Source organism: Sciurus carolinensis, chromosome 7, assembly GCF_902686445.1.
Source record: "Sciurus carolinensis chromosome 7, mSciCar1.2, whole genome shotgun sequence".
In the NCBI taxonomy this organism is placed as follows: Eukaryota; Metazoa; Chordata; class Mammalia; order Rodentia; family Sciuridae; genus Sciurus; species Sciurus carolinensis.
The window spans coordinates 14,506,834-14,521,100 of record NC_062219.1 but is presented as its reverse complement, the minus strand read 5'-3'; the positions used below and the strand labels follow the sequence as shown (position 1 = coordinate 14,521,100).

General features: G+C 40.2%; 1 protein-coding gene across 14 annotated transcripts in view; it reads right to left on the bottom strand.

Annotated features, from left to right (window-relative positions):
* Syne1 (spectrin repeat containing nuclear envelope protein 1) overlaps positions 1 to 14,267 on the bottom strand; it is a 443,098-nt gene that overhangs the window by 168,634 nt on the left and 260,197 nt on the right. For all 14 annotated transcript variants that reach the window (XM_047557257.1, XM_047557256.1, XM_047557258.1 and 11 more), the window contains 6 exons: positions 13,207 to 13,383; positions 11,098 to 11,244; positions 7,163 to 7,288; positions 5,753 to 5,929; positions 4,412 to 4,677; positions 247 to 2,407 (listed from right to left, as the gene is read on the bottom strand). In XM_047557257.1, coding sequence (XP_047413213.1) covers positions 247 to 2,407; positions 4,412 to 4,677; positions 5,753 to 5,929; positions 7,163 to 7,288; positions 11,098 to 11,244; positions 13,207 to 13,383 — 3,054 coding nt within the window. The remainder of the gene's footprint in view (positions 1 to 246; positions 2,408 to 4,411; positions 4,678 to 5,752; positions 5,930 to 7,162; positions 7,289 to 11,097; positions 11,245 to 13,206; positions 13,384 to 14,267) is intronic.

Genomic DNA, 14,267 nt, shown 5'->3' with positions numbered 1-14,267 from the left:
TCCTAAAGGTGAGCGATCACTGAGGTATTACACAAAAATAAACAAAGGGAAGTCCATGCGGAACCCATACGACATGAAAAGCATGTAATAAGCAATAAAAATAGCCTTTCCAGTCACTGCTAAAGATGATTCTGCATAGTATCAAGAAAGAAATACTGAAGGAAGCAATGCTGACCAGCAAGCCCACTGGAAAGGACACTCATACTGGTTCACAAATGAGCAGAGTGCAGGTGTTCCCCTACCCACCTGCCGGGTGCGTAGGGCTTCCTGAACGTCCTGGTCAAGCTCGGAAAGCTCAGCAAGGGTGTGTTCCAGGTCGGCAGAGATCAGTTCCTTGGCCTTCGTGAACTTCTCCTTCTCCTTGCTGCTCAGGGCACTCATGATTCTCAGGCTGGACTGCACCTCTTCCTGATGGATCTGGATCTTTCGGATTTCCTCCTGGATGTCCTGGAGGCTGAGGTCCAGGCACACCGGTCCACTGAGCTCAGCCTTCACCCGGCGCAGCCAGTCCAGGGAGCGACTCATCTCCGTCTGAAAGTCGATACTCTGCACCATTCGGCTCTCGCACTCTGCCACGGTTTCACCAATGCCAGCGGTCAGGAGTTTCAGCTCCTCTTGCCAGGACTGGAGCTGCTGCTTGGCTTTCTCGTAAGCCAAGGGATCCAGTTGTGGAACAAGGTCCTCCAGATGCATGGCCACCCTCTTGAGCAGAATCCCTGAGTCCTGTAGGCTTCCTGCCAGGGAGTGGTACATTTTGAGCTTCTCCTCCGCGGGCAGAGTCTCCTCATTCACTTTGTTCTGCTCTGTTTTCACAGCCTCTAGCTGTCTCTCCAGCTGTTGGCACATCTTTTCATGCTCTTGGTAAGCGCTCATGGTGTCTTCTAATAAGCTGACCCTTTGTTCTGTTTGCCGCTTCAGCCTGTGGTACATGGTGACAAGATGCAGCATCTTGTCTGGCTGCCAAGGCTGACCTGTGCTGCGGAAACTTTCTTTCTTCTGGTTCAGTTCATCCAGCGCCTCCCCGAGACCCACCACCTCTCCCAGCAGGGCTCTGCAGCCCTCCTGAAGAGACAGACACTCTTCAGCGTTCAGGTCAGTGGGAACTTTCCTCATCTTCGAGAACTGATCTTCCAGCTCGCTCAGAGACTGGGTGGTCAACTCTATCAGGGAAGCATATTCTTTCCGAGCAAGAATTGCCTCTTGGACTTTATAGAACTTGTCCTTAGCCAAGGCAACGATGACATTAAGTTGTTGGGGCAGAGCATTGAGCTTCTCGTTCAGGTAGGAATGATCAACCTCGTTCAGCGATGGTAACATGGCCTGCCCAGTTCTCTGGAGTGTAAGTAGAAGATTTTCATATTCTGGAGATTGTTCAAGAATATGTTGGTATTTGTCCAGTTGTGAATGAAGCTCTGTGCTCTCGTTCATGAGATTGATTTCAGGAAATGTAACAATATCTGCTTGTTTTAGCCAGTGGCAAGCTTTATCAAAATCTTCCTTAAAATGCTTCCTCGAGACTAAATTCTTCTCTAGTTCTTGTAACCGATGACCACATTTTTGCAAAACAGTGTCGTAGACACTTTGCAATTCCTGGAGCTTACCCAGCACCTCGCCCTTTTCCTGCTCTGTGATTCCTTTCATTAATTCGCGACCCTGGGTCCAAAGTCCCGTGACTTCATTTTGGTAGGTTTTGAGGCTGGCTTGTGCACTCTTGCATGTTTTAACTTGCTTGCTGACATCATCTGGTAATAGGCAGATGTGTTCACGGAACATAATCTTTCGCTCATGTTGCTGAATTTGGCTGGTTGCCTGGAACACGGCCATGAGAAACTGGGTTTTCTCGGACAAGGCCTTATTTAAGTACTTTCTTCGCTGGCCCACCAAGTCGCTCAGACAATTCACGTGCCTCTGTGCATCAGAGAGTGCCTTCTGGATCACCTTCCGCTCGTTCAAGCCGAGATCAGCCATCACCCTGTCGGCATCCTTTGTGAGTGATTTCAGGAGCATCTGTTTGGCCTCCAGCTCACTGCAGATGGCCAGGTGATCCATGAGGAGGTTCTGAGCCATGTCAGGAGGCGGGCTCTGCTTTAGGGCCTCAGCAATGTTGGGCTGCTGCTCTTCTGCCCACTCCATTAGTTCCTGGAATCGGGACTGCACCACGTTTAGCTCCTCCAGGTTGGTGACGGACACTTGGATTTTCCTTTTAACAAGGTCCTCCAGCTGAAACCAGCGCTGCTCGAAGTGACTCGTCTGTTCTTTGACCAGTTCTTTGTCATCTAAATTCAGATGCTCTATCATCTTCTGCTTTTGATCTTTCAGATCCTCGATGGCATGTTTTTTCTCCTGCAATGCCAATGCTAACTTTTTCAAAGCTTCCAGGTGGACAGCTGTACTCTCTGCATCAGATCTGAAAATATATGGAAAGATATGAGAGCAATGTACTTCACATCATGTTGAATTACCTTTCACCATTTTCTTTAAGTGGATGTTCTTAGGATCATCGTGAGTACTCAGTTTAAGGTTATTGACAGAGGAGCTATAATTAGCATGGAATAGAAGTCTCATTCATCTATTTCTATATCAGAAGTTGACTCAAATTAAGTTTCTTAGGTGCTTCTCCACGCTCCTTTTCCAATCACATCTGCCATAAGTATTCCCTGCCCCCTACTTTGGTACTGAGAATTGAACCCAGGGGTGCTTTATCACTGAGCTAAATGCCCACTTTTTCTTTTAATTTTAAAACTTTAGACAGGATCTTACAAAGTTGCCAAGATTAGCCTCGAACTTAGAATCCTCCTTCCTCACCCTCTGGGATCACTAAGATTACAGGTGTGCATCATATGCTTGGAGCTTCCTCCGTCTCTTATCAACTATGCAAAATCTGCATAGCAACCAGATCTCTAGGTGATCTGTGTAATAGTAAACATTAAGACACACTGAATTGCTAAATAATTGAAAATTACATTGAAAAAATAACAAGTGGTTCATAATTTCTGTACTTAGTGGCATAAGATCCAATGATCCAATGGAAGAACATGCTAGAGGGTACACTGTTAAATTTGACCAATTGCTCCTAGAGCTACTCAGTTGTGTACTTAGATATTTTCGTACAGGTATGTACTTAAATATAAAAAGTCTTTAAAAGTAAGTGTAAAACAAGAAGAAGTTTCTTCTTCTTGATTACAGCATATAGAATAAAGTATAATGTTATAATCTCATTTACAAAATAATCAGCTCTGAAACATGAGTTGCTGGGGTTGGGAGGTAGTGTGGTAAGATCTGTGTTGGACACAATAGATCTGAGGCACTTGTAGGCCTACTAGGAGCCAGAAATGTGTGTGGCTTTTCTTTCCATTTTGTTTTTGCTACTATTGACTGTATTTGTCCCAGAGAAAAATGGTCAGTAAAGTGCTGACCATTAAGGAAAGGTAAACAAACCAGAAAATAGCACAATAAAGTAAATAAGAAAGCACACACAAAAAAACCCCACAGTGATTTAACGACATCTAGAATAATATTGGCAAGTTTCATTCTAATGAGCTTACAAATCTTGACAGAAGTACAAATTTTAATAATTTTAATAATAGTGATCAAGTGTTGGAACCAGATGTGGTAACCTATATCTGTAATTCCAATGGCTTGGGAGACTGAGGCAGGAGAATACCAAGTTCAAAGTCAGTCTCAGCAATTTAGTGGGACCCTAAGCAGCTTAGTAAGATCCTGTCTCTAAATAAAAAATAAAAAAGGGGCTGGGCATGTAGGTCAGGGAAAAGAATCCTGAGGTTCAATCCCTAGTATTACCCAAAAAAAACTGTGAGAAAGGTTTTCATATAACAAAATGGTGTGTGTGGTGGGAAAGATTCTTATATTTCAAACAAAAAGGCTGAGAGAGGTTCAATCACTCCAGAATCTCAAAGGACACAAATTAAGTGAATTTTGATTGTTCACTAATTTCCAGAATACAACCAATCCTGACTGACTCATGTAGATTACTTTACAGACTTGAAGAGAAATCTCTGGAGCACACAAGTTCAAGAAGTGTTTACTTCATGAATTCACAGATGATATCTCCACAACTGGTAATTAGACGAAACTAGAAATATTCTTAAAACATTTCATAAGGTCACAGAGGATTACCATAGTCTTTGGAATATTCTTTGAAGTGACAGAGAAAAGCAATATTGTTTTCAAAATATCAAAACATTTGTTTTTTGCCCACAAGTAATTAATATTAACCTAGGAAGTTGTGAGTCTATAGCTATATGACAATGTTAGGTTCTCAGTGATGTTTTGCCAATATCAATAATGGTAGACAATGATGTTAAAAGCAAATAAGACATTTTAAATATTTACAGAAATTAAGAAAATTCTAATTTAGCATTACGGTGGCCCAAGGGAGAGTGCCTGTCACCTGGCCAAGCTATCCCATTCCGTGGTAAACTTCTCTAAGAAGGCTTCAACAATGTTCATGCGGTCATGGTAATCTCTTGTCCGCTGAAGGTCCTGTTCCCTCTGTGAGCACAGCTTGTCAGACTGAAGGCACAGATCCAGCCACTGATCATTCAGGTGGCTGACTTCCTTGTGTTCTGGAGACTCCTGGTTTTTTGTTAACTTATTCACCTTGTCCAAGATGGTGCCCACTGATGCCTCTTTGCATCGCAGTTGCTTCATGAAATCCTAAAGGAAACCATAAAAAGTAGGTAAGGTGTGATGGACCCTCCCAAATATCAGAGTTAAATGTAGACATGATGACTCTAAGCAATTTTAAGTTCTTTCATATGAAAAAACTGGAGCTAATCTGAAATGCACTTTACCTCTTTGTGAACACAGATTCCCAGTTGTATAGGAATCATAGTAACTGTGCTAATTTCTTCTATTGTGTTATTTTGAGAAGTTTAAAGAAACACTGATTAATGTAAAGCAATCTTATCATCACTAAAAATGAAAAGTATCTTACTTTGAACTGAGATCTCAGTTTTATATAAATCTTTAAAAGTTCACACTTTTGGGGAAGAAAAGGAAATCTAATTTATGCGATCCCTATTCTTTGGTCTGCATTTGCAATGTTCCAGTAAAATATATGTATAACTCACTGACATCAAGAAAAAATAAGTCTTAGAGTTGGTAGAAAAGTTCATCCTTCCAATCAAGTGAATATGGTATAACAATGTTCTATGATAGTTTAAATCATACATAATATAAATTACATTGATATTATTATATTTTAATTAATCGATACATTTATTATCCTACAGTTTTAGCAATATTGGGATGAAAATATAAAAAAATTCAGCTTCCTGTTTGCTTAGCGGCAGAGCCTTCTGGCTCTGCAGGCTGCATGACAGCTGTTTAGTTCAGGATGAAGGTATAGGGTGAATGTCTCCTGATGAAAGTATATGTGAATGTTTGCTTTCTTTCTTTTTTCTTTCTTTGTTGAGTTAGGTGGACATCACTCTGTTGCCCAGGCTGGCTTCAAACTCTTGGGCTCATGTAACCCTCCCATCTCAGCCTCCAGAGTTGTGGGATCACAGGTGCCACCACCTCATCTAACTTATGAATGTCAACTTTCTGATCAGTCTGTCCCTGGCACCAAAGGAAGGCTGTTTGACTTCTCCCTTATTCCTTAAGTAATGGAAATGATGTTTAAGGATCAACAGATACCAAGGTATACTGAAGTGAGCATGTTTAATACATTTCATCTTTCCACCATCCTGGCCTCCTTAATCTCCTCTGGAGACGAATCAGTTCCCACCTTTACTTGGGAAACCATGTTCTGTGCAATATTGAGCTCCAGCTCAGAGTGCCGCCGCTTCATATTCTGCAGTTGCTGATCAGCATCCTGAAGATAAATCCAGAGTTCAGCTTTCAGGTGCTTGATTTCTTCCCAGCCCTGAGTTAAGCTCTGTGCCTGGACCAGCCTTTGCTCAATCTCGAGAAAACACAGGGTTATACAAGTCAGCAGCCATAGATAGGAGCATGTGTTCAATGAACCAGAATGGCAATTCCTCAACTGGTCTGAGTGCAGAGCCTGCCACACAGGCATGTGTGTGCATGCATGTACACACATGGAAAAACCCCAAAAGCACTTTTTTAGTTGCTTTAAAAAAAGCAGATTTTCTTTTAGATTTAGAGTTTCTAAAAATTTAAATGACCAAGAGTTATGCTACATGATTTTATGAAAATCATAAAATTTTATGAAGCTCCAAGAAACTTTCAACAATTTATTAGCTCTAAAGCTGTGTTAATGGTTTTTCACATTGGGTCTTTCAGTAGACACACCTGTTTGACTCATAAATTTGGTATTCAGGTTTACTAGCAAACATTTATATTATTATTTATTGTGCATTTTCCCACCTTGCAAAACTCTGAGTTGCTAATGTTTCCGATATTTCTTTAGATTCACTCTGCTGATTTTTGAAATTGTATTATTTGTTCTAATCAATCATTTCTATTAAAAATATGAGCTGTATATCTTTCATAAGACTTTGAAGACAGGTTAATTTTACTACGAAAAAGGAAACACTTATTGTTTTAAGATATTTTTGATTTTGATCATCCGATTGTTCTCTGAATATTTAATAAGTTCAAAAAGCAAGCCTTATTTTCCTGTTCCTGAAAGTGTTGCATGGAGGTGTTGACAGCTGCAGGGGCCCTGGTGGTGAGCACGTGACTCCGTGCTGCCCTCTGTCTGCTATGGTGGGAACTGCTAACTCATGGCAGACACAGTTTTAGAATCCTCAACACGACTGAAGGCCATTACCAACAAGTCAGAAGGATTGTGACAGATGGCATGCTCTTTGGCATCCTGGGTCTATTAAAGCCAGGGTCAAGAGGCCCTTCATTTAAGTATTACCTAAAGAAATGGATGGAAAGGAGAAAAGGACATAAGGCATGGGAAGACAGGAAGAGAGAAAGAATGGAGTAGAGAGGAAGAAGGGGCTAAAGGTAGCAGCTGAATGGAACCAATGGGTTCAGCTGTGTGTCCTCAGGTCAGTGTGCTTACATTCTATGACTTGATTGAAGTTGAAATATCTATTTAATATAATGTCTATAGGAGCACCAAAAAGAGTTACCCAAGAGATATGCTCTTTAAACCACACTTATCATTCAAGCAAGAGAATGTAATAAAATAGACAAGCCAATGCAATTTTAATTTCGTTACCATTTGCTCTGTTTGTTGAATGTCTTTTGCTGCGCTTTTCACTGAAGAGTTGGACAAGTCACACATGGAGCAAAGGAGATCCAAGTAGGTCCTCGCCTGTTCTTGCAAAGCTCTGAAGTGTTTGACCTGCAAAAAGGCAGCTGTCAGGGTGGAACAGATGTGTGCACTCTTTAGGGAGCAAATATTTGAATCACTGCTAATGTTTAATTGACATTTCAAAACTAATCTTGCTATGCTTAGTGTTTTCACTATTGCCATGATATGTGTTAGGGGCTCACGGGAGAGAATTCAAACACATTGACGGGTCTATTTGTCCACCAGCTGTTTCTCATTGTAATTTGAGATATCCGAGTGGTCTAGGAAAGGGGGAGAGCCAGACACAACTTCAATTTATCCAGGTTCTCTGCTCACTTTCACACTTATTTGGCATTTCAGAGAAAGAAGGCATACCCTGCTCTCGTCTGCTACTGAACATGCTTTGACATATCTTAAGGACAAGACCATGAGCAGAGTGAGTTTGGAAGCAAAAACACAGACTGGATTCTTTTCTCTTCAGGAAGTTCATCACCTATTCTTTCATTTCCATGAGCCCAAAGCAGGCTTCTGCAGGTGGATCTTTAATCTCTTCATGGAAGCACAGAGAAATGTGTTCTTTGCAGGTGCTTAGAGTCAAGGCAGGCTGTATTTTAGACACTGGCCACGAAACACAGCCCTTGCTCTCATAGAACTTGCAATCCGAGAGAGACATCATATGCAAACAAACAAACATATCCTGCCATCTTTGGTGGTGCTGAACACCAGGTAGAACTGTTAAGGTGGTGAGGGGAATGAGTGCAAGAAGGAAGCACGCTCCTTCGCCCAGGGCTCACCTCCAGGACTCCTCCGGGAAATGGGCCCCTGTGCACACGCCATACCACAGGGAAGGAACATTCCAGGCAGGGGGACGGCGAATGCAAAGCCCTGAGGCTGGAGCAGAGTGAACAGGCAGGAGCAGAGGTCAGGGAGGCAGGCAAGGGCCAAGTAACGGAGGCCATCTTAGGAGTTTACCATACATCCCAGTTTTCTAGGTTCATGCCTCTAGGCCAGAGGCCTGGTTCTTGACCTTGGAACTATTGACATGTGAGGTCAACTACCTTGTGGTAGCACCCTGTACACGCAGGATGTTCAACAGCATTTGTGGCTTCTACCAACTACGTGGTGGTAGCACCCCCACTACTTCCAATTATTGTCACTGAAAATGTGTTCCGTCATTGCTGAATGTCCCCTGGGAGCAAAGCCACCACCTCCCCCCAGTCAGGAACCACTGCTCTAGTTCCCCTGGATTAAGAAAAGAGGACTTTTTATTATAAAACAACTTATATGACCAGCCTATCATAAGCCATGAGGTGATGGTGGGGGCTGAGGTGGTGAGAAGCGACTCTTGGTCACTCCATAAATAGGGAGAAGGAAGCAAAGCAATAGTGACCACAAGTTGTATGGCATAAAGCCTGCAAGAGAAACGTTAGATGATTTTCCAAATCTAAGATGTCAAAAATGGGGCCTGATTTTTTTATTCTCATCTCAGTATCTTTTCCTTCATACACCAAGAACTCCCTGAACAGACCATTCTCATGGAGGTAAAACAAACACGAATCTATTTCCCTTTAAGTCAGAAGTAGCACCTTCACTTCCAAGTACTATCATCAGTCACTAACCAGCGTGCACATCATGAACCTATGACCCAGAGACAGTTATGTGTCCCCAGCAACTTTTGCAAATGAGAAGAGTATAAGACGTTAGGATTTAATTTTTATAAATATATTTAATTTAAAGGAATAATGGTTTGTTCTGAGATTTATATAGTTGACCTAATTCCAAAAGCACTGGACACAGGACATAAATCATCAGTGCTGAAACAGTTGCAAAGGAATTTTACTAAAATTAACTTCAAAGGTTCATCTGATCATATTTTCCCCATCCCCCAACTCACATTTAATGCCATATTAGATCACATGACACTGAATGGAATCAAGTCATGTGTCATTCCCTTGTCTTGTGGAGTGTGTTGTCACTTCATGGAGGGTTCTACCCAGAGGAGTGCTGGGGAGGCAAAATGCATCCTGGGACCATGGCCATTGTGATGGTACCAGTCAAAGGCTGCGGGCCAGGCTGCCTGTGCTTGAAGTCCTGAGTGGCGGCAATCTCCAGTCACCCAGGTACACTAGCCAACCACTAAGAGCCTGCTCGGTTGTCATGAACACAGTAGCTGTCCAGGGAAATACTAATCGCAACAGAGCAAAGACTGTGCCCCAGAAACAAAATGAAACAATCCCTTCTTCCCAGTTAGTGCATCTGAGATCCAGATGTGTCTCCACCACCTCTGCTTTCCTTCCCCAGCTGCTTTCAAGAGAGGGGCAAACCATTTTGAGAGGCTGTAGGCAGGGGTGGTGCACCGAGGGGCCACATTAGCTGGAATTCAGAAAGGATCAGTATCTACCTGTGGTTGTAATTGATGCTAGAAAGTAGAATGAATCTTGTCCTGTTCTACCAAAAACTTATTGGGATTAATATCTAATTTTACCCCTTTTATTTCTGCTTTGATAACAAAGGAGAAAGATTAAGCTTTGTTCTGGATTGTTCTGAATAAAAATACATTGGTAATAAAGAGCCACAAGACAAGGAATGACTCAAGAAAGCTCTCAGACTAGTGAAAAAAAATCAGAATATAGTCCTTAAGTCATTTTCCTTGACTCAAAGAAAGACGTGTTTCATTCTTCCTGAAACCACTCTTTATAAAGTATAATAGGTGAACTTATGTGAACATTTCATGACTTAAATAATGTAAATCGTTTAAGTCAGAAAGAATACTTTGGGGATGAATTTAGTAGATGTGTTCTCTGTGGGGATTAAATGAATAAATGTATTATATAAATCTCAGTGGTAAGAAAATTAAATTATTTAAGATCATTAATTCATATCTGGAAGCAATAACCTTTATGACAAAATTCTTCTAAAATATATTCCCACAAAGTTAATGCTACATAGAAAAGCTGCTTAGTGAAAACCCTTTAAAAATATTTCTGCCATAATCTGATGAATTCTCAGCAGTACAATTTTTAGCTTGCCCCATGTTCCTTTCACATAGCGACAATTAACATTCCATTCATTCTTTATTCAGTAATCACTTACTAAAGCACCTTGTTTATGTGAAGAAAAAAATTCCGTGGGAGAAGCTAGCATTGCTTTTCTGTTTACATTCATTTTTGATATGACATTTGAATTTCATGGTAACTTTCAGAAATATGTATAAAGTTGGCCCTTTGTGTGGGAGGGTGCCACATCCACAGATTCAACCAAATGCAAATCAAAAACTATGGGAAAAAACAAATTGGATACTTACTGAACATGTACAGACTGTTTCCCTTGTCATTGTTTCCCCAACAATGGCATGTAACAACTATTTACATAGCATTTCCATTGCATTAGGTATTATAAGTAATCCAGAGATGAAGTGAAGTGTATGGGAGGCTGTAAGTAGGTTATATGCAAATACGACACCATTTTATGTGAGGGATTTGAGCAGTCGCAGATTTTGATATCCATGGGGATCCTGAAATCAACCCTCGGCAGATACTGAAAAATGACTGTACTCATAATCATCACTTCACACAGTAGGAAACTAAGACTCAGTGAAAGTAAGTGACTTAGATGTAAGTTACCACACAGATCAGGTTTTGGAGTTGCTCTCTGGTTGCAGAACCCATATCCCTCTCCTCTGTGAGGTCCATACATTAGTATTATATCCATCTTCCTGCCTGGAACATAAACTCAGCTAGAGCCAAATCATACCTTATCTATATTTCTATAATCCTTGGCACCAGCACAAAGGCCCTTAATCTGTTTTGAGTGAATGTTTGAATAATTCCTAAGAATAACAAACCTGCAGAGTCTACTACCTGCTTAACGGCTTCTGTCCTGCTAAGAGGAGGCTGCGGGCTGGGCTTCAAGTCTGGCTGGATTGCAGAAAGCCAGGCCTGGCCCTGCTGCAGGGTGTCCTGCTGGCTGACGTGCTTCTGAAGTTCATGTTCCAGACTTCGGTAGACCTGAAACAATAGTCACGTGGGGCGTGAGTGCTGCTCCCTGTGTTCTAATACCCTTGGAATTAAATGATGTCCACGAACCGACCTTCATTTCCTGCCCAGCACCCCTGAATACCACATGCGTCTCTGAAGTGAGTTGTGTATGTTCTAAAATGCTTCAAAATAGAATAGACACCCTGGTTTTTCATTTCTCGATCCACACATCACAATGTAATGTGTTAATTAGGGGGAGACCACGTGGGCAGTGTCCAGGTAAGTATGCAATGTGTTAGGATGCACAAAGTCACTGAAGTAAACTGTCATCGACACAAGTCAGAGCTTTCTTCAGCTTTCTCCTTATGGTATAACTATCACACTGTTTATTTAAGCTAGGAACTGAAAGTAAAAATTAAAATACCTAAGAAAAAATAAACAGTATTTTTCATCATGCGATCCTTCTGACATAGGGATAGGGTTAAATTGGAACTAAATTATAACATAGGAGAGAAGGTGGTTTCATGCCCTCATTTTGTCTTAGAGGTTATGTTCCAGAACCACAATAATCCAGAATAATTCCTACTTTGTCTAATTAATCAATCCATAACCATTTAACCAGATTTCACTTCATTCAAAAAGATATTGGTAAATGATTCTATATATTTATCCTTGAGATCAAGATGAAATATACTTATGATTTCTGAGAAAACTATTCTATTAAAAAAGAAAAGGAAAAAAGAAAATAAAAAATGAACTTAGACCAGCATTTTTTTCATTATTGATACAACAGAACTAATAACTGATTGCCATTTTCTATGACATCTGTTAAATCCATCATTTGCATCTGACACTGAGTCTGTCCCTTATGTATACTTATTCTAAACGGAAATTAAAAGGACAGGTGCCATGTACTCTGTCATCTTTTCAAACTCTAATTACAGAGTCCGGAGTTGACTATGTTCTTGGAGGTTTATTGGCTTTTTTACATTTTTTAAAAATTAGGTTTGTCTTTCCAACAGTTACCAGTGTTTTTTGAAAACTAAAGTTGTATCCCTAATGCAAAGAAAATGCCTGCTGTGAAATCAGGGCTGGGTGTCCCTGCAGAATGAGTGAGTGAATGAGCTCAGCAGGAAGCTCCACTTCCCTCCTCTCACCTCTTCCTTCTCTCTCCTTCCTCCACTCTGTCCATTTGCAATTACCCTCTTTTGCTCCTAACTTTTTGAAAGTCTTAGAAGTTAATATAACTAGGACCTATTTTTCCTTTTTTTTTTTATCATGATGAACATAGATCATTTCCCCTATCCTTCTATCTCACCAGTTCTTACTGGCTAACCCAGTAGTAAAAACACATGGAAAGCCTTAGATAATTTGTAAAAACATCTTTGTAGCACCATTTAAAAATTTTTAAATAGTAGAAAGCAATTTATTTATTATACTATGTTTTTATTAGAAGAACAATTCCATCCCATCTTAAATGCATTTCTAGAACATTCAGGACTGTGTTTTAGAGAAAATGCACCCATGAAAGTATAACTCAAACCTGATACTCCCTTTCTCAATTTCTAAACTAATGTATAACAATATCAGAATTAGAGCAGAACCCAGGCTTCGTAGAACCACAAAAAATGATTGTGAAAATTATGAAATACATTTATTCTAGGGTTACAGAATAAATTGCAAGTTAGAAGGAAGTTTTGATGTGTGCAAGTAAACAAAATCAAAAGAACTCTCAAGAAGTTTTTTGTGATTATTGGAATAAAGGGATTGTATAAAACTGAAAGTCTGAAATTCACCAGTTAGTAATATTGATTAAATATATGATGTTAATTTTCACACAGATATTGTGAAAACTGTCCTCTTATTTCCTGTCTGGCAACACATCAACACTTTCCCAAGGACTTGGGCATCAATTCTATTTGTGAAAACTGGTAGGCTACACATCCCTTCTCCATAATTCGTCACTGTCCTAGAACGTTCTGGGGTGCTCACCCGCTGGGCTGTGCTGCAGATTGCCGAGTAGCTATCTCTTGTACCCTGCAGGTGAGCACGCACATTCTGTTTCAGCTTCGCTTGCAGGTGGTCCGCACATTGGCTGATCAAAGTGTCACCTTTAATTTTAAGATTGTCTAAACGCTCTTCAAAACCAGCGATTTCTTCCATCATTGCCTGCAACAATGAAACAAATATAAAACTCTAATAATTTTAGTTTTAGTTTGAAACAAACTGTTCATCAAAAGAAAGTTTAGGGTCACTAATTTCATTATCTAATAAAGTTTTTGAAAGAGTATTGCAATTATCTTGGTTACATATTAACAAATAATAGAAAAAGCACATATATTTTTGTAGGGATACTTCGGTAGGGAATGAAGAAGTAATTTAGGGACTAGAGTATGTTCATGGCTGGTCCCAGAGAGATCTGTTCCACAGTATTGTTAACAGATAACAGGAGATCCATACATTTGTCAAATCTACCAATTATAATTCTTGTATAAGTTGTATCTAAAACAATCTAATTAGTATTTAATCTATTTTTTTGGTACTGGGGATTGAACCCAGAACCTCACATATGCTAGGCTAATGCCCTACCACTGTACATCCCCAGCCCTTATTTAACCTAGTTTAATTAATAATCTAATATCTATAATTATTTAATAATTAACTTACATAGTATCTAACTTGCATCTAATATTTATATTAATAAAAATTGACTTATACTTACCATTTATTTAGTACTTCTTATAGTCCCAGAATTATGTATAAGCCCCAATAAATGTGTATTGTTATTGTCATACAGATGGGAGACTGAAGCACAGAGACTGTACAGAACACACTCAAGGTAACACAGTAGTCACTGGCAGAGCCCCCCAGCTTCAGGCAAAGCTCTCTTGGATCTAGCTCACACCACTGTGCTCACATGTGTTCTCTAGTGAACATTCTCATAGATCATTTGGGGATGAGGAGTCAACTTTTTCAAATCAGGTTTTAATTTCCTTACCCAGCTATACAAAGATAAAGACAAGTGACACATTCCAACATAGGCTTGCCTGGGT